The sequence below is a fragment of the Aptenodytes forsteri genome, unplaced genomic scaffold (genome assembly GCF_000699145.1).
Source record: "Aptenodytes forsteri isolate BGI_AS27 unplaced genomic scaffold, ASM69914v1 Scaffold270, whole genome shotgun sequence".
Taxonomy (NCBI): Eukaryota; Metazoa; Chordata; class Aves; order Sphenisciformes; family Spheniscidae; genus Aptenodytes; species Aptenodytes forsteri.
The window spans coordinates 2,215,236-2,235,393 of NW_008794631.1; the positions used below are offsets into that span (position 1 = coordinate 2,215,236).

At 39.0% G+C, this 20,158-nt stretch overlaps 1 protein-coding gene across 1 annotated transcript in view; it reads left to right on the plus strand.

Moving 5' to 3' along the window:
* LSM5 (LSM5 homolog, U6 small nuclear RNA and mRNA degradation associated) overlaps nucleotides 1-3,544 on the plus strand; it is a 25,796-nt gene extending 22,252 nt beyond the window's left edge. The window contains exons 2-5 of the mRNA XM_009273479.2: nucleotides 351-446; nucleotides 679-706; nucleotides 1,358-1,430; nucleotides 3,223-3,544. Of these exons, the coding sequence (XP_009271754.1) occupies nucleotides 392-446; nucleotides 679-706; nucleotides 1,358-1,430; nucleotides 3,223-3,255 (189 nt within the window). The 5' untranslated portion in view covers nucleotides 351-391 and the 3' untranslated portion in view covers nucleotides 3,256-3,544. The remainder of the gene's footprint in view (nucleotides 1-350; nucleotides 447-678; nucleotides 707-1,357; nucleotides 1,431-3,222) is intronic.
* Nucleotides 3,545-20,158: the final 16,614 nt, after the last annotated feature.

Here is a 20,158-nt window from a genome sequence, read left to right on the forward strand (position 1 = left end):
GGTGCGGAGCAAAGACCGTCTGGGGACGAGCATTGGTGCTTGGCCATCGCACGGTAATTAACTGCACACCAGCGACACTAAGGTGTTCTCACTGGAGGGGACATGTTCCGGCAGCGTTCCAGCCTCTTGCCTCAGAAACTTGTTCATGTACTAGCAGCAGTAAAGTGTGCAGGGACGCTTTTTTTAAAATATTTTTTTTGTGTGTCCTTTTTTAATTATTTTTGTCTTTTTTACCGGTGTCCGTGGCAATTACTTTTTTGCCATCACAGTGTCAGGGTTTTTGTTCTAAGAAATGTATGTTCTATAAAATAATCTCTTGTACCTCTCAATTTTGTTGTTTTTATTTACAGAACTCGTGGACAAATGCATAGGTTCACGCATTCATATTGTGATGAAGAGTGATAAAGAAATTGTTGGAACACTTCTAGGATTTGATGACTTTGTCAGTATCCTTTGATGGAAGTGTTTAACACCGTCTACTTTATGCTTTGGCTCAATTTACTTATTGCTTTTGAGAGGTTTGAGTTCACTGGATAGAACCCTGTGTATGGATTAATTGTATTATTCTGATATTTTTATTTTACAGATAAAATCACAGTTCAGTATAAAATGAAAATACCTTTAAATATTTTGATTTTAAAGTTCTGGGCCTTATTTTCCTTGAAACTGGATTTTCAGATATGGTGTTAGAAGACGTTACAGAATTGTAAGTATTATTTCTGCCTCTTGTTGCTATTTAAGTTTTGGTTTCCTGAGGGAAAACATTGTGTAAGATCTGTAGGCCAAGTGTTTTATATTTTTGGAATACTTGCCAGCTGAATAGTTTATACCTTGGAGTTAAACTATAGAGGGTGATCTATTCAGGACAGCTATGTCATAGGGTAGCAGTTGCATGATTTATGCCTGTAATCAGATTCCTAATTTGTAGCCTTAATTTTGCATGGGTTGTGTGTTGAACTTTCCAGTCATTTGTTTGCTTTTACATTTCCTTAAGGCCTAGGTAAAGATTTAAAAAGTTAGCAGACTTAAGGATAAGTATTTTTTACTTTGTCATGCCATGTTGCTATTTGAAACCTATTTTGAGTATCGGTGGTATTCAAGAAATTGCCAGGATTTAGAGGGTATATCTGTATCTTTATGTACTGAGCAGAAAAGTACAATGGATCTTTTTAGTTGCTGGGTAGCTTTCTTTACCCAGGTGGTCAATTTATCAAAATTACGCAACAGTGTGGCTAATTATTTGTTAGTTCCAACAAATGTCATCTTAATACAGTGATTTATGTCAGTTCTGTAATCAAAACTGTAATCATTGTCCCCGGTTATGTGTTCTTACTTACTTTTTCTAATGCTACTTCAGTGAGATTACACCTGAGGGCAGAAGAATCACAAAGCTAGACCAGATTTTGCTAAATGGAAATAACATAACAATGGTAAGTCATCATTGTTAAAAGGCTGCATGCATTTGTTTTCTGTACTTGTAAATCGATCAGTAATTGAGTTCAACTACTTCAAGCTGAGCTTTCCAGACAGTTCCATTACATAAGCTACTTTCAAGTAGCTTCTGGGTCATATGCGTGTATGAATGATGCTGGAAAAGTGATCTTATTGCCTTACTTGGTACATGTTACAGTTTGAAAGAAAAGCATGAAAAGAGCATGGGCCTAATCTTATGTTGGTGAATGCTTTTCTGGTCTTCAGCTGTGCAAGGGAATCACTGGCTGTGTTGCCCACTCTGTAGGCTGGTTCATACAGTGGCTTTTAACTCATGAGTGTTTGCTTGCATAAGTATGTAGGGTGGGAGACATCTACATTTCATCCATTATCGTATGTATAGATGTGTTTTGCAGCAGTTTGGATGCTTACGAGCTCGTCAAGTCATTTGGCGATTATGATACCATGTGATGCCCAGAGAGCTGTACCTTTATGTGCTCTGAAAAAAAATCTAGAGGTCTGTTGGGTTATACCAAATCAAAGCACTATGATTTTTAGTTTATCATATGCTGATGTGTGTAGATCAATACTGAAACAGTAATTAAATACTGTGATTATGCATCCCTAAGCTGAATTCTGCAACTTCCTAAATACCACAGAAGCAGACCCACAGTAGTTTTTTGCTTGTCTGCATAGATGGCTACAAAATCTGGACTTTCTACATAAGGGCATTCCTAATTTTGTGGGAAGAGAAGAGGAAGACTGACTTAGACTCAAGTCGTCTCTGTGTGAATGAGGAATAATCTCCAGTTTGATGTCTTACCTACCTTGCACCTCCTCACTGTGTGTCTGAGCAAGCGCCATCTTGACTTTATTTCAAAGCCTTTTTGTATTTTGGTTATTGTTCTGCATCCTTAAAGGATAGTGCATGTTCTGGCTTCTTGTATGGGGTAAAATTACTACCATCCAGTTAAGCTGGTGGTATACTGCTCTTGAAGCAGAAGCTGGTGATTCTTAGAGTGCAAATTTTCAGCAAGACATAGACATGTTTCTGTATTAGATCTTGTGTCTTTTGGGGACACATCTTCCCATGTCAGGAAGACTATGCTTTAGACTTTTCCTTACTTCAGTCCCAAAAGCAGCGAAGCTCTTTGTCTTTAGAAGTGCTCAGCTAATTATTAAGAGTATATCAGTAAAAGGAATGGTTATCCTCTTCTTCTTTTCCCTTGTTCATGTTCTTCCGTTTGTATTTCTTTTTCTATTGTTCAGTTCTTTACTCTCTTCACAGGAAGATGCTATGCTGACTTGCTCCCTGCTGCCTGTAGAAGGGTTCAGGCTCTTTAATAGTTTGTGGGCTCTGCTTAGCAATAGAAGTTGGGAAGAGGAAACCAACTTCCCAGTATAGCGACAGTCTGGGGAAGAATCAGCGACTGGAGAAATGCTTCATGAAAGGCAGCATGTCCTTTGTCGTTTTAAAAATGAGCTGTAGTATTTCTAGACAGAATCATCTCCTTGAAGTGAATAACACAGACAAAGACAAAAAACAAAATGTGTGTTATCTAGGAACTCCTTTCTATTTTGTTAAACATTCTTCGTATCTTGGAGATTTTTTGGCATGTGCTCCTCTGGCTTCCTCTGTTGGGAGAGGAAGATAATACTGAATCTAAAAACTTTTGTGGTCTACCATGAAGTTTCCATCTGCTAAAATGTTGTAAAGCAAGAACTGTCATGTATGGGTTTGTAGAACTCGAATCTATGCCACTAACACAAAATTGTCTTATTCTTTTATAGCTGGTTCCTGGAGGAGAAGGACCTGAAGTATAAATTGCTACAGTTGTCATCTATGAAGATATGTTATGTATATATATATACTCTAAATAGAGCTTTTGGAGTATGGGTGTGGGTGGGTTTTGGTGTGGGTTGTTTGTTTGTTTTGGGGTTGGTTTTTTTTTGTTTACACACCCTTGCAGTTGACATCATTTGATAAAAGACAAGGATTTCCTCTTCAGGAAAGGTGCGTTGCTAATGATAATGCTGACTTTGTAAGTTGAAATCATGACTTTCTTGTAAAGATGCTCTAATCTGTTCTGAATAAAAGGCTTTCTTTTTGTTAGTTAGTGTGTTCTGTTATGTAAGTGCACAAGTTACAGATAGTCTTATAACTGATTGATGGAATGGAAAAATAGTAGTTATGTTTCAGTTGCTGTCAGTCTTCAGTTTTTCTACATTCGTTGCATTTGTTTATGGCCCGAGTCTATATAGACACAAGTCATGAGCCGATGTTGCTATTCTTTGGAGTACAGGCAGATACTAAGCCAGATCATTCGTTTAAACACAGCTTCAGGCTGTGTCACCAGAAACCATGTGTTAAGAGTGCTATAGAATTCTGAAAGCTCTTCAAAGTGGATGCATCTGTTTGATGCTTAGCAGCCTTTGGTTCTGCTGGCCTTGAGGTTCAGCTCTCTTGGACTTCTTTTGCTTGGTAGATGTACTTTCTTATAATAAAGGCACTGTAATGGTATTTGGCAGGCGAGGACAGACAGACCAGACCTAGTTCATGTTTAGAGGGTACAAAAAAAAAAAAAGGCTGGTGTTAAAACTTCTCATTCATGTCAGTGGTGACGCCGCTTTCACCACTAAGTGGTGCTGTGTATACTTAATTAAATTGGGAGCTGCCCATGCCTGCTTGCGTAGTTCAGAGTAGTTATTTTAGAGTAAACGTTCTTTTGGCTGCATCTGTTCTCCTGTGATATAAAAACTTGACAGATACTGGGAGCAACTACTACTTTAGGAGAATTTCTATGAAGTAAGGAATTGCTGTTTTTATTTTGTCATGATGGACAAAAAATAACTGATTCTAAATCATGTGCACTGCAGCTTGTGCTTCCATAATACACTACTCAACTGATTTCTATGTGTAAATGTCTTTGGAGAGGAATCACAGGTGCCTGCTATTACTGTAGACAAGCAGGGTACAGTATGGGCTCACAGAGACAGGACATCCTTTGCCTTCCCGTCACCAGAAGAAGAAAGAAGAGTTGAAGAAGGGGGCTCAGGAGCAAGACACTGCAAGGAAGTTGCGGTACTAGATCCTTTTGCCTTGCTTTGTCTGACAGAAAAGCTGCCTTCTACTAGCTGGGTCTTAGCTCGAAATACAGTGAGAACTTCTTGCTTTAGTCTATTAAAGCGAAAAGAGACTCCCTCCTCTCTCCCAGGGAGTGTGCTACTTTTGATTCACTTGTTCTGAATGTGTGATCTGCAATTGTAATGTTTAGATTGCACGGTGACAGTCTGTACTGTTGACTCCCTGAATGGTTTTTCATTTCTGTCCCCATTTCCTTCTCCAGCTTTTTTTAATAAATCAATTAAAAAAAAAAATCTTTTTTTTTTTTAACTTACACTTGATTGGAACATTATCTGTCGGTTTTGGCCCCAAACACTTTATTTCCTAGAAATAAGTTGAGTCTTTTCATCAGAACACTTGAAAGATTTCTAGCCAGTGTTGTACTGTTGTGTTGGGGTTTTTTTGAATGAGATTCTATACGTGTTCCAGTGTGTGCACTTAATTTCTACTTCACTCAGTATTTTGAAAACAGTCTTAAACTGAAGAGGGGTTTCATGCTTGGGAGAGAAAAAGAGGAGATCTTGACTCAAAAGCAACTTTTCAAAGGGAAAGGGAAACTATTTTGTTTCTTTTGGGATTTTTATTCTGACAGCACAATCATCTTGTTCTCTCACGATTTTGTTATCCCTGGAAAAAAACCTTGGTATTGCCTCACTTCCTCTTTCTCTGGTGGTGGTTTTTTTTTTTTTTTCACTCCCTCCAGAGGAAGTGCTAAGACTGTTATCTTTCATTTTAATTCATGACTCAGAGGTCTGCAGACATCACTCTAAAGACAATTTCTGTGCATCCAAATGCTGTTAATCCTTTATAATATGAAAGGAAAGATTTTTAACTTTCAGCTGAGAATACAAAGTATTCCAGATGGGTCTGGTTTGCTTTGCATTTGATATTCCTGTAGCCTGTTGCTTTGGAAGTGCAGGTAATAAGCTTTTCAATTGAATAAGACAGTGGCGGTGTCTTTTGTTTTTTCTCCCCTAGAAATCTAGTGCTTAATCATGGTGCGCTGTCCTGTAGAAGCTGTGGACACTGTGGTGTTCTCCAGAATGCTACTTAGGGTGCCACTACAAGTAGGTGATTTAAAATAATAACCTTAGGCTTTAAAAATATGTATAAGTTAATGATGCTTAACAGTTAGAGCAGGGTAGTCATCAGGTTAAAACAACTTCATGCTTATGACATGCACAGTGATGGTTCCTTTCATTTTTCTGGGTTTGTTTTTGTTTTTTTATTCTTCTTTAAGATGGCACTGGTTGCGGTGATCTTTGGTTTTACTACATGGCTAACTGTCTTAGTATGGACATGATTCCTTTCTGCCTACTATTTCAGTTTACTTGCAGACATAGTTAAGATAGCTGTTTGGAGTTGTGAAGTATAGAGATATATATGTGTGTGAGTGTGTATGAAAATAGTAAGACCTAAAGTGCCCTCCCCACATCCTTAGTTTTTGCTGACCTGTATTTCAGTGTTACCAAGATTTTAAAGTGACCTGAGTATTGCTGTTAGAAATGTTTCCATGTTTGTCTATTCTGATGAAATAAAGAAAGAAAGAAATGAAAGCACTAAATGTTTTGTGGCTTGCCCTATAACTATATAGGCTTTCCCTGTCTAATACCTATTCCCTTTTTCAGGATTCACTATATTTTTTTTTTACCATAGGAAATGCAAAGAGATTTCTGGCTTACTTTTGGCTTTTAATAGATGTTTTATCCTTGGGGGTTGCCCAGCAATTAATTCATAGAGTTTGAAATTCAGTTGAAGGACATTTTGCATGCCTGTGTTCAAATATTGATGCTAACAAGCCATCATACAGTTCACGTTCATAGCTTTATGGATACTTAAAGATAGGCAATAGTCTTATTTTTTTTAACAGTGCTTAATCTCTTTCTCTTTGGCAAGAGCAAGCAAGTCTGCCAGGTTTTGTAGTACTTGCAGCTTTTCCCTATCATTGGACTTTAAAAAGGGGAAAACCTTTATCAAGTACACAGTTAGAATGGTGATTTTTAAAATACTAAGTTGCATAACAGCCTCAGGAGGAACATGTGTGACTGGGAGTAAGAGTCTGTGGTGCAGCGTTACTAACATTTGCTAAAAAAAGTTTTGAAGAATGAAGCATTTGCTTTATGAAAGATGCTTGAGGACAATTTCTGATGCTGCTAAAGTTTATTGAAAAATTTGCACTGGTTTCAGTGGTTATGCAGGTTTGATTTCTGCTCATGCATTAAATCTGCAAAGAACAGAAACCTGCATTTGAAGGAGGATTTTGTATGAAGGGTAATCAAACTAGTAACCTACTTTAAGAATTATTGTAAAATATTTGGAGCATCGGTTAAAGGCAAATAAGTAAAGCTTATCATATGCTCCTACATCAGCTGTGACTATTGAATACAGTCAGCAGCCCACCTCAGAACTTTTTCATGTCCAGCTGAAACGTGTAAGTTGTAAGACTTCACGGCCATGAGCTGACGGGCCATGGTTCTCTCTAAGCACAAAGTGCTGTAAGTTGCATTTCTTGCATGGCACTGACTCTTTTCAACATTAGTAACTATACAACAGGATAAAAGACAAATTTAGTGAATGGTATGTGTCGTTACCAGAATAGCTGTTTGCATTTCCACATGATGCAGATCCTTTCTATAGTGGTAGTGTTGGCACATGTCTTAGAATTTGGCTGATCCTCTCTTGAACTCATTTAAACTTTTGGCCTTCGCTACATCCCTGACAATATGTTTCACAATGGAAAAATTATTTCCTTTAAAAAACATAAAAGAAGAACGGGTGGAGGAAGTGGGGATAGAAGGTCTGTTGTCTGCCAGTGTTGTGGGCTGCTCACTCATTTTTTCCGTAGAACTCATGTTTTTTTATTTTTCTACCTTAGCCTATCCTCTGCACCTTTGGTCATCTCCTGAAGTTTGTCTGTATTTTCCTACATTAGTAGGTAAATGTATCTATTTTATTTTATAGAGCTTTGATAGCTTTTAAATAGTCTTTAATAGCCTTTGATAGTCTTGAAATTATACAAGTAATGTAAATCTTGGAACAAATGTATTTGCTTATTAATTTTTGTGAGTAGCTATGAAAATCTTATTTATAAGTTGCCCCTTTTTTGAAGTAAAATAAAAATTAATGTTAAGTGAGAAATATTGAAAGTAAATGTTAGGGTCCTACTACTGCTCAATGTCGAGAGATCGTGGGAAATACGGAGAATTTGTATTAAAAATTATGGACGTTTTTCAAGATATCTTTCCAGGTCTGAGGCACGCTGAAAGATTTCTTTCATATGGTGGTGTGTTTGGTTTCATTGACTTCAGTAGAATACATTGACTTAAACTAGCTGAGAATCTGATGATGAATATTTTATACTCTACCTAATGTAGTGTTGTGATGACTTGTCATCTGAAATCAAAATTGCATTTGATCATCTTAGCAGGAGGCTGGATCTTTGATCTGGGAATTATACTGATAGTGACGTTGCAGAATCTGTGCTCATGACTTCACTGGTTTCTTGCAGCCCCTCAAGTTCATTAAGGGCAATAAAGACCCATTCTTTTTTGTTATGGTGCTATCATCAGTGATGGAAGTATTTCGTTGTCAGTTGTAAGACACGTGGTTTAACTGCTGTTGGATTCTGCTTTTACGCCTGAAAAACCTGTTGATTTAGATGGGTTTGCACAGCTTATGCGAATGATGTGGCTGGAATGAAACAGGATCTTGTGTAGTCTGATGCAAGGACTGTGAATGGTCATGGTTTGTAGCTGGGTGGGAGGGATTGGTTCAAGTTAATTCTTATTTGCACAATTTAATATCTTAAGTATGAGTGAATAGTGTAATTGGAACAGTTTCATTTTTAGAAGAGGAAATTTATAGATCAGTTTTATCCTGTGTTAGAATTAAGATACATATTTACTGAAGACAATGAGTCTAGCCCAAACACTGAAACACCTCAGTTTTGGGTACACTGTTAGAACTTTCATAAAATTTTCAAATCATAACGGTCTGTCAGTTTATGCTTGTTGAGTCTGAGACATTGCATGATGCCCTAAAAAAAAGGTAAATATTGCTAATAATTGATATTTAGTTTGTAGACTATGCCTTTTGTATGCTCTAAACTCACATATAAATGACCTTCATTGTTTCCTTTTTATTTATAACAGTTCTGTTCATCAAACCATATAAGCACATACCTAAATTCCACTAAATTCAGTGTTAAACTTCCTGAATTGCTATAATGTATTGTGTTGCTGTAAACTATTTTGGCTGATAAACCTAAGCGGTCAGCTTTGTATTCCTACATGTACGTGTGATTAATATGCAATAGCTCAGAACAAGTTACCAGGCAACTGCGTGCTCTGGCTACGTAGGAGGCACAAAGCACCTGGCCAGTTCCTTTTAATCAGTGGAAAAGTACAGATTCTCCTGTGACCTCGGTCACTCTGTCTAACATATAGATAAGAGTATTTTTATACTCCTCTCACAGTGGGAGAAACACTGTGTGTGTTTCTGCAGTGTGCGAGAATCACCAAGATTCTTTTATTTCTAAAACACTTGGAAAAACCCAAAACAAAATGTAATTTTAAAACTGATTTAATCCAAGGCTGACTTCAGGATTCTCGTTCTCACAAGTTATTTTACAATTGTATAACCTTGTAAGCTGTACTGAGAATGACTGTCTTGTATGTGACATTTAAAAGTTTCATTTTTGGCATTCTACACACTTCTGATCGTAATGCCTTTGTTTGCTAATGGCAACTGGCAACAGACGATGCATATTGGTTTCAAGGCACTGTGGAACAGAAGAGGTAGTTTGCCAATGTTCTGACTGCTGTTGCAGACATTGTTTCAGTGGATTGCAAGTAACACGTTCCAAGTGCCTTTTCCTACCATTGCTGCATATTTTTTTTTTAATCTGGAAGAATGTTTCTGTACTTCCCTTCCCCATAGATGCACGTTGATCTAGGTTGCATGCTATTGCAGAGTCCTCAGTCCAGCAGTTACACATTACTCCTTTCAGTTCTTGTGTATTTATGAATGTGTATCTACCTACATACCTACTAAACTGCAACTTTTATTCAGACTAATATGCAACTGCTACAGAAGTCAGCTATTTTGCTGGTTATGGTGTGTCCTGGTTTCGGCAGGGATAGAGTTAATTTCTTTTCTAGTAGCTGGTACAGTGTTTTGGATTTAGGATGAGAACAAAGTTGATAACGCACCGATGTTTTAGTTGTTGCTAGGTAATGCTTACACTAGCCAAGGACTTTTCAGCTTCCCATGTTCTACTGACTGAGAAGGCTGGAAGTGCACAAGAAGCTGGGAGGGGGCACAGCCAAACTGGCCAAAGGGACATTCCATACCATGTGACGTCATGCTCAGTACATAAACTGGGGAAAGCTGGCTGGGGGGGGCCGCTGCTCGGGGACTGGCTGGGCATCAGTTGGCGGGTGGTGAGCAATTGTACTGTGCATCACTTGCTTTGTGTATTATTAGTATTATCATATTATTATTATTATCATTTTATTTCAATTATTAAACTGTTTTTATCTCAACCCACGAGTTTTTCTAACTTGTGCTCTTCCAATTCTCTCCCCCATCCCACCGGGTGGGGGGGAGTGAGCGAGCGGCTGCGTGGTGCTTAGTTGCCGACTGAAGTTAAACCACAAAATGGTGTTTGCCCCCAGTCAGTTGTTTTACTGTCTAATAAGTACCACAGAGAAGGGGAATGTCAGAAAATAGATGAGTTAGGCTTTATTTTAGAAAGGGTTTTTGTAAGATTTAAGAGAACACAATTTTTGGAATAGGGATTTACATACTGCTTACAGTGATGTGTTGGGCTAATGTTTTGCAAGAAACTGAGGTGTTTAACTTTCAAATGCTGTTTATGTGAAGTGGCTTACCTATGAGTAATCTCCTTCAGCTGGGTGTAACAAAGAAATAAACTTGCATATGCAGACATGTGCATATGCAGACATAATTGTAGGTGCACAGCTGGCGATGATGCTTGTGTTCGGTGACCGTAGAAATACACAGAGGGGCAGCAATGAGGAAAGAAGAACCTTTGAAGATGGTCTAGTGTTGCTCTCATTCTAAAGGTGAATGATCAACTTTCTGTATCATTCTTGACAAATGCTTGTCTAATTTGTTCTTAAAAATTTCCTGTAATTATTACTGCTGTTGCAAAGATTGCTACGTACCTTAAGTTTTTCAGGTTGTAATTTAAGCCCCATTATTCCGTGTCTTATGTGCAGTGGATGTACACAAAAGTTTTTTTCCTTATAGCTACCTTTTAGATGTTTAAACATTGTTATTTCTCTTCAGTATTGCCCTTTCAAGGTTAAGCAGCTGTTTTTCAATTCATACTTTGAAGTCAGACTTTTGTAGATCATTGAGCACCCTCTTGGACTTCCTGTAGGCTCTCACCAGTTATACTACACACTTCTTGAAATGCAGTACATCATCTGGAGGGTTCAACAGCTAATCCGTGCAAATATAATGCTGCAAAAATAATGTGTGGATGTACTAACTCAGGTGTGATGTGTGACGAGGAATCACTGAGCCTTTTAATTGGTGAGAAATGGTACATGACTAGGTGACAGAAACAGGTCGTGAGGCTGGCATACTGGTCTTCAAGCTTGCAGTGCAGCTCCGTGGGCTTTGGATGACTAAAGAAAAGCATGAGGCACAGGAGAGAACTGCTGCTGGATCTTAGTGAAAGATGGTAAACGATTTGGAGAGAGGTTTTCAAAGTCAGAAATTAAAGTTAGGTGCCCAATTCTAAATTGCCTGTGAAATCACTATGTACTTCCCTCGCTTGTGTAACTTTGTGTTGTATATTGTCTAGCAGCAGTTATTTCAAAGTTAACAAAGTTATGCTTGTGTCATAGGTGATGTAATGATCTCATAATAGGCATAATCTTGGATGCCTTGACTTGTCATGGAAAATTTCAGCATTTGAAACAGAGCCATGATAAATTATTAACGACTTACACAACTGTTGCTTACCATGCCTTCCATGTTACAGCTGTCTTAATCGTTGATGCTGTTTCCTCAGACTTTGAGCTGTAATATCTGGTTTTTGTTTCAGGGTATGTTCTGAAGTTGCTGATGGCACTGCCTAAGCCCTTTGGCTAAAAAGAGTAGCAAATAAATTGTGGATTATCAGTATGAGCAGCAGTCAAACAGCATTCTTTTCAAATCAGTAGGGGAGAAAGTGGCACCAGTTTGCCTGGGTTCCCTAAGACCAAAGGTCTCTCTCGCATTTATTGATCCTTTTGTATTTTCCTCCTTGTTCAGGGTCAGGTGATGGCTGGAGTGACGTGTCACATCTTTGCAAACTGCTTGTAACTATGGAAGACAGATTTGTTGACGTCCTTGTGTGATAAGTAGACATTGAAGAAATTGTATGCTGCTCATCTCTAAGTCAGAGATAGGAATTATATAGGAATGTGTTACTGGAAAATAAAGTAGAACCGGGCCGCTTGAGACAGAAATGTGTTGATGAAGTCATGTTAATTGACTTTAAGTCATTAATCAAGACATAGTGACTGTTTTATCAGCTAACAAACAGATCCTATGCTAAAATAATGTTTGTTCCAGGTAGGTCTAGTCAGTCTCTCAAAGCAATGGATCTACTTTGCAAATGAGAAAATGCAGACCTGAATATTGAAACAATGAGGGATGATTTTTTTCCCCGTTTCAAAATTGGCACAGCAGAGCCTATATAGTTTTCAAATCGGTAGCAGCTTCTTCACCTGCTTGTTAGCATAGAGAGCAGAATCTGTACTTTCTCCTTCTGTATGGCTCTTGAAAGAAACTTTGTTGCACTCATTCACTTGTTGGAAAAGAATGGGATGTTGATCAAGTGCAACTGTAGCAAATACTTACTTTGCTTAAACAATTCAGAGTTTTCCTGTGTTGATACTCATTAGAAAAAAATCAAAAGTTGGAAAATTACTTTAAGGATTAAGCTATAAGATTGTTTTCAGAAAAAAAAAAAGGAACATAGTTTTAGAGAAAGTAATTCTCATAGCACTTTGAAGTGAGGTAAAAAAGCTGTCTGTAAGCACAATATTTAAGCAAAAGATATTTAGTCTCTCTGTGATTCTTCTTGTGGCCTTCTAAATGAAAAGTCTGACTCTGTGAGCCCTAGTTATCTGTGTTTTAGAAAACTGATCTGCTTTGCAAGCTGAGATTGTTCTGAAACAGAGCAAAGTAAGAGACATGGTCTCGTGGTTTTGGTTACTATCGTGTAATTTAAACATACTGTACAACAGCCAAATCTTTTTGTGATTTTAAAACTCCATTTAATTACATAAAGGATGAACATGCCCCATGAAGAGTTTCTTGTTCATGCACCTTGCCAGTGGTTTACTACTGAGGGAAATCCTAGCAATTGTAAGCAACTAGATAATTCATCAGAACCTCAAACATAAATGTATCTCAAACAATTTTTGTATCACAGCTGGTCTAATGCATTAACTTTTTATGTTATGAGCTCTTCCGTAATAATCTGTTTCTCATTTTATGGGATAGACAATGAAAGAATTTCTTGAAATATCTAAAAGGAAACGTTGGATGAAAAAAGAGGAGAGACAGAATGGGTTTTGAAGTGTCGATGCAGTATTAGAGGTTGTGTTCCAGTTCACAGAGGAAAAGACTACTTTGGTTATGATACCAGAATATTTCTCTTCCACATCTGTAAGCTATGCTAATTATTTTGTGCTTAGAAGCTTGAAAGATTCTGAGAAGTTAATTTCAACCTCTTAATAAAGGCTACTTGGCTAACATGGTATTATTCCATCTACATGGTCTAGATTAACTCATATCTTTCTCAATGACAACTACTGAGCTGAAAGTTTTATTTTCACGTCCTGGATATCAGAAATGATAGGACTAAGTAAATTGTCGGAGGTTTGAATTTACAAGTCTACTGAAGCTCTTAAGTGCCCGATTAATGTTTAAGAGCAGAAGAAACCCTACTGAATTCAAGTGGGACCATGTTTTTGTGAAACAGCACATCTGGCTTTAGTACACTCACCACTGGTTTAGAAATGCTGTAACTACGTGATGCAAAGCAGTGAAATCATGTGAAGTTGCTCTTCTAATTTGTTTTATGAATAAATTTCAAATAAGCAATTTGTCCTAGCAGGTTCTGTGATGGATCATGTACTGTTTCCTCCCCCATAAAGCATAAAAACTGTCATAAATACCAGATTGTAAGTTCTGGCTCAATCAAAAGAAACTTGCTTACAACTCATCAAGAGGAAATTTCAACTTCTAGGTGATCCAGTAGTACACAGATCTAATAATAATGAAAATAGAACTACAGCTTCTACGCTTTGTTGGACCGAAGCCAGAATGTACAGTACCTTACAGGTGCAAGCTTGGCTGTAACCAACTGTTTTTACCATATTGTAAGTAATTTTTTTATCCTATGTTCGGTTTCAAAGTCATTGTGAATGCCAAGCCGTGTGTATGCCATAATGCAGTATGTTTAGCCAGTTGAAATGAATGTTTCCTAACAACACAAGAACCAAATGACATCTGGCATGGCAGCATAATTTATTCCAAAACCACGGCAGGAGAGTTGTGCCAGGAAGTACCTGTAACAGAAATCCATGACACTGCCAAATCACCTGCTTTCTTCACAAGTGAAGATGTGAATTTTCAGTAAGTCGTAGCTAAATGAAACACGTAAGCAAGGAAGAACCTATTACTGAACACAAAGGAACTGATATTAAACTGAAGTCAAGTTTTCACATAAAAATTCACTGTGCTTATTCTTGAAGTTTCAGATTGTATAAAAAGGGAAGGTATTTGTCACATTAAGTCAACAGGCATTTTCTAAGCTGTGTACTGAAAGAGTATGTACTTTGTGCTCCAAGGTTAAATTAGCCATTTATGTAAACAGCAGGGGCAGCTTTAAAAGTGAAATCCTTCAGCAGGAAATAGCGAGGCCATCAATACTGTTAAGCCTTATAAATAGTTGAAATTTACACCAAATCTAAAGCTAATAGTTTCCTCTTGCAAAGATTTAACTGTACCTTGGGGAAAAGTTGCTTCCCTTTGAGATTAAAAGGAAATGACTCCTACGGAGAATAGCTGTGTATATAATACAAATTTCTCTGCCTTATATGCTAGCTGTAGGACCCATGCTAACCTCAAGAAAAGCAAACAAATTCAGTGAGTTTTCTCTACAGACCAAAACGATGTGAAAGAGTAATTTTACAAGAATGACATTTCTTGGCTACCCATAACAATGTTTTCTGTCTCATATTAAACGTTCAGCTGAAAGTAAGCTATTGTTCTCTGATAAACTCTGGCTGCCTTCTGCACTTACAGTGGGATCGAGGGTAAAAACTGTCTGTTTCTGGAACCCTGGTCAGAGCTGTGAATGTGAAGCTCTTAGGGAAGAGCTGTTTTAACTTAATCTGTGTTTCTGCTTAACAAAGAAGAGACGACACTCTACTTGCTACCGATTTTTATGACGTTTCTTTCCTCCATCTTTCTCTTTACTGTTCTGACATGCTGGAGTCTCCCAGAGGATGGGATGGTGTCATGAGCACTCAGGCACAGCATACCCGCTTTAGTTCGAACAATTGGCATGTGTTTCTTAGGCTGCTGCCTATAAGAAGCATTTCACTATGGCAATAGTCCCAAGTGACAAAGTGGATGGGTCTGTTGGTTTAATTAAACCTCTCTGGCATTGCTGCTTTCCCCACCCCATCCCCCATCAAGCTTATATCGAAAATCAAGTGGCAAGGCAACCTTGAAATGGAAATGTTAGTGGGTTTTAAGGCAAGGGGAACTGTTACTTAGTCTGCGCTCCAGTATGCCATGAAAGAGGTTTCTGTGCCTGCAGTTGCTAAATCAAACGTAGTATGATTGTTGTTTATTATGGTAATGATGAGGGATGAACCGAAAGTACATCATGGCTGTACAAGTGTAAAGAAGTGGCTGAATTTCTGTGGCCTATTCATACTGGATACACATTATTTGATGTATATGTATAGCTAATATTCACATGCTTAAGTAGTGAATTGTTCTAGCTTGTGTGTACAGAATTTCAAATGACTCGATTCTGGATACTGTAAATATTTGGAGAAATTAGCGCTGAAATTCTGAACTGGCAGAAGAGAGCCACCACCTTGAAGTATTTTTTTTTTTCTTCAAAGGAAAGGCATCCACTAATACTACCAGTGCTGTTTAATCAGAATGTTACATTATGGCATTTTCTTTTAATATCATGGCATAAGATTAGGATATTTCAGTTTTTCACAGATATTTCACAGTACACAAAGAACGGGAAGCTCAGGAAGACAAAAGTACAAAAGCTTTATTTTATAATACGAACATCTATAAGGAAGCAGTAGGAAAACATCCAATGACAAAACTATCTTTGCAGTATATCTTTGCTCCTCTTTGGTTATTTATTATTTGGTATTTAGTGGTTAAACATTGGAACAGGCTGCCCAGGGAAGTGGTGGAGTCCCCATCCCTGGAGGTATTTAAAAGACGAGTAGATGAGGCACTTAGGGACATGGTTTAGTGGGTGGTGGTGTTGGGTCGACGGTTGGACTCGATGATCTTAGAGGTCTTTTCCAACCTCAATGATTCTATGATTATCCCTCTTCTGTCAGTTCTCCAAAATCTTCCAAGCATTTTGATTGCCTACTGTGTGTGTATCGGTTTGTGGGTTCTCTGTCTAAAATTACATGCACAGAACACAGAGTTGTTTTGCCTTATTTGAGCTCTTGTAGCTAAATGTGTAAAGGAATATCTCAGGTCTAAGAGCTGCAATATAGACAGTTCACTCTATCAGCAAAGTTTTATTATTTAACCTATGCAGCGGTGTTCTTAGGGATTATGAGTCTGATCTCATGAGTATAATATGCATCTAGATAATAGCTCACAGCTATTTGTGTTAGAGGAAATGACGGTTCATTCTTAACATTTGTGATCACCGTTGCTTCTGAATTTAATACAGCTGTGGAAAATACAGTAATAGCACACATATGGATGAGATGTTGCAGGACAACAAATAGGCAGAATACATAAATCATGGTTTACAACCTGCTGTTTCAGAAACTAAGAGTCAGACTGAAGCATCAGAAGATGCCTTTTTAAAAATCCTGTTAGTTATCTAACTCGCTTGCATAAGTGGCGAAAGACTTTTTTTTTTTTTAAATACCCCAGAACTGCCTCAGCTTCTTTTTCATGTCTAAATGTTACTCCTGCTGAGAAAGTAATGAGTGAGTCCTACTGTCTTCTCATGGCATCACAGTGAAGGTATCTGGGCATGAGGGAAATGAGGAACGGTTGTCTAGAGAGGGGAACAGGGGCTTGGAGTGTGGCCTGCATGCTCCTGGAAAAGGACATCTTAAACTACCCAGACCTAAATTCTTGAGCTCGACTGGGTTTTACCACTTTTAATAAATTGCAACTTTGGAGATGGAATTAACTTTTCACCCTGAAACTTGTTTTACAATAGATGAGGGAAGGCCCACCGCTAGCTAAAATTCAGGTATTTTTTAAAAACCACTTCAACAGTAATAAATAGTCTAAATAAATATATTTAAACCGCTTGGTCCATGAGAGTATAAATGTTTGCTGTCTTCCAAATCATTCGGACTTGACAAAGGAATCCTCTAAAGTGCTGGCCAAAGGCTAGAAATAGTGATTTAAATAGTTTTCAGTGTAAATGAAATTAAAAGTTAATCCATGTAATTAGACTCCATTTGCTGACAAACTTAGAATAGTTCGTTGCATAACTTGTGAGTGTTCAAAGGCTGCTAGCTGTAAGGCGGGAGTGCTACGAAGATGTACGGTCCAGGGAAATGGTGCAGTCGAGAGGATTTGTTTCTGTTGAATAGCGTAGTTGTAGGTTTGCTGCTGAGCCTCAAGGTTAGTAATGGAGGGGGGAAAAAAGATTAGCCTAAGGGTGGAAGATGTGGTTTGTGCTCTTTAGGAGGGAGAAAAGCAGCAGATGGAGCAAGAACGCAAAGGCCCTATGCACCCTGTGTTGCGGACCTAGCTTTGCTGCTTGAAAGTCTTTTTAATCAAATGCAGCCACTATACTATATATACACTGTATACATTTTAGTACTTCTCCAGATAGCTGTAATTAAAATGGTTGGGCTGCTGGTGGAGCAGAATGAGTGCACTTCCTTCTTCTCCCCCCGTTAGTCTTCCTCCCCGACACTTGTTCTTTGGTTGCTGAGCAATGCTGCTCTTCCTGGCTTTGTGTCAGGGACAGACTTCGGTGTCACGTATCTGCTGTCCTGCTCTGTCTGCCTCCACCACGGATGAAATGTCCTAGCTCCTGACAGAAAGCTTGTCACCTGGCCGAGGGAAAGGGCATCCGTTTGCAGCTCGCATCTCTCCTCCTCTGCTGGCAAATGTTTGTGCGCACAGACAGGGCACAACCCTGGCGGCTGGCTAGGGAGAGGCAGGTATCCCTGGTGTTAACTGTTCCATGAACTCATGTAGCCTCATTTCCTGCCAGTTTGGGGCTTGAATTTAGAGGCTGATGCCTGATACGAAATAAGTTAATGCTGCAGTCTTTCCCACAGTGGAGAGGAGTTGTTGTCACTTATTCCTACAAATCTTTTCACAAAACTTGCATTAGCTTTGCATCTTTGAGCACTTTACCCTTTTAGATTCAGGCAAATCTGATAAAGAGTTAAATGATTACAAGGAAGGCAGTGATCCTATAAGCCTTATTTTCCTTTAATCTGAAATACAGCAACAGAAGATCATTTCAGGCAGAGCCGGAAGGAGAACTCGGATCTTGTATTGTGGCAGACCCCAATTTCATCCACTTTGCATTTCAGAAAAATAATTGACTCTCGGTCCTTAACTCTGTAATAGCTGCTCCTGCCATTACGTTGGCATTGTGACTATAAGGTGGCTTTTAGCTGGTGATTCACCAAAACTGAGTATTTGTCATGTACCCCCTTAAAATCCGAGATGGCCCAACTCAGGAACAAGTTGTATGTTATTCTTCAGGCTGTGCGTGCAGGGCCTGCATAGTAGGTGTCTGAAGGGACTGTATGGAAATCCTGTATTTAGAGCTTGCTGGTGATGCTATGAGAGAAAAACACATGCATAGGATCATACAGTTAGATGGAATTATGATGCCTGTGTGCAATTTGGCTTCATATTGGGCTGGCAAGTTTAATTCTCACATTTCTTAAACTTTTGTGCCTGTATTTCATAATTCTGCAATGCTGTACATCGTTAATACTTTTACTCCTTCAACCTAAAGTATTAAGCTTTTTAAAAATGAATATTTAAATAAAACGAACTTTCCCTTACCACACCCCAAAACTGAGGAGAATGGGGAGATGGGGTTGTTCTAGAAGATAGGCTAATACTTTTTATATCCAGTCCCATCTTCTCGTGCTTATGGGAAGTTCTTCCTGATCAAACGGCGTCCCCAGAGAGCAAGATGTGTTCTCTACCTGATGTGCTACTTTGTGCTGAAGCTGTCTGCCCTGCAAGGAGAATCAAGAAGAAAATACGGGTAGACACATGGAGGCAAAAAAGAATTAAACAATTGCAGAGGGTTAAAATGAACAGGCTGCGTGCACCGTTGCTTTCTTGCTTTCCGATGCAGTAGTGGCGCTGTTTTCGTCCAGAAAAGGAAGACCGCCCTAGCAAAGGAAATTCCCATTCACATTTTTATTACGTCGGCGCTGAGTTGCTTTGGGATCTCACTGTGGGAGCATAACAAGAGGAGAGCGAAGCAGCCGGCGGCAGTCAGCTGAGGAACAGAACTGCTTGGGAAAGGGGCGGGTTCTTTCCAGGCACGAAAGAGAAGTGGGATAACAGGCTGCAGTTTTCTGACTTCTGTTCTTGGTAGAGATGCAGCCGGCTGTTACTTTTGTGTTGCTAATTGGTATCGCTGAAGGGTTATGCGAAGAAACAGACAATATGCTCAGGAAAGTGTATCTGTATTCTACTGTCATTTTAAACATCCAAGGAAATGCGTATCACAGTCCCATATTACAAGGGTGCGGAAGTGCCTTTGCAACTTGCAGTGCCCTGGTGAAGTTTTATGATACCTATTTTACAGATTATGAAATTAAAGTCAGCTTTGGAAATCTCCAGCAGCTGAGAGCTGCGTTCAGATTGTACAAGGCCTGCGCTAGTGATGCTGTCAGTTATAGTTGGTGACTGTATCTATAGTAAATTCTACAGTTACAAGCTATCACTGTAGCATGGTCAGTGATGCTGTAACGGTTAACCTCGCGGAATAGTTGAGGATGGAAGGTGCCTCTGGAGATCATCTAGTCCAACCGCCCTGCTAAAGGCAGGGTCAGCTAGAGCAGGGCGTGCAGTGCTGCGTACCGCCATGCTTGCCTTTCCCTCTGTTTGTGACAAGGTAACCCTTTTATTCGTCCCAGGGGATAATACTGAACGGCAAATAAGGACGTTAAGAAGCAGTAAAAAGTGTTAAATTTACTCCCGCTCCCTGACGAAGAGGAGGAAGAGCAGCGTGAACGTGTCTTTTCAAACCACCCGGGACGCGGCCGGTGGCTGGGCGCCGTGAACTCCCTGGTGCCGGCCGCCCCCACGCACGGCAGCCGACATCGGCGGCAGCAGGGG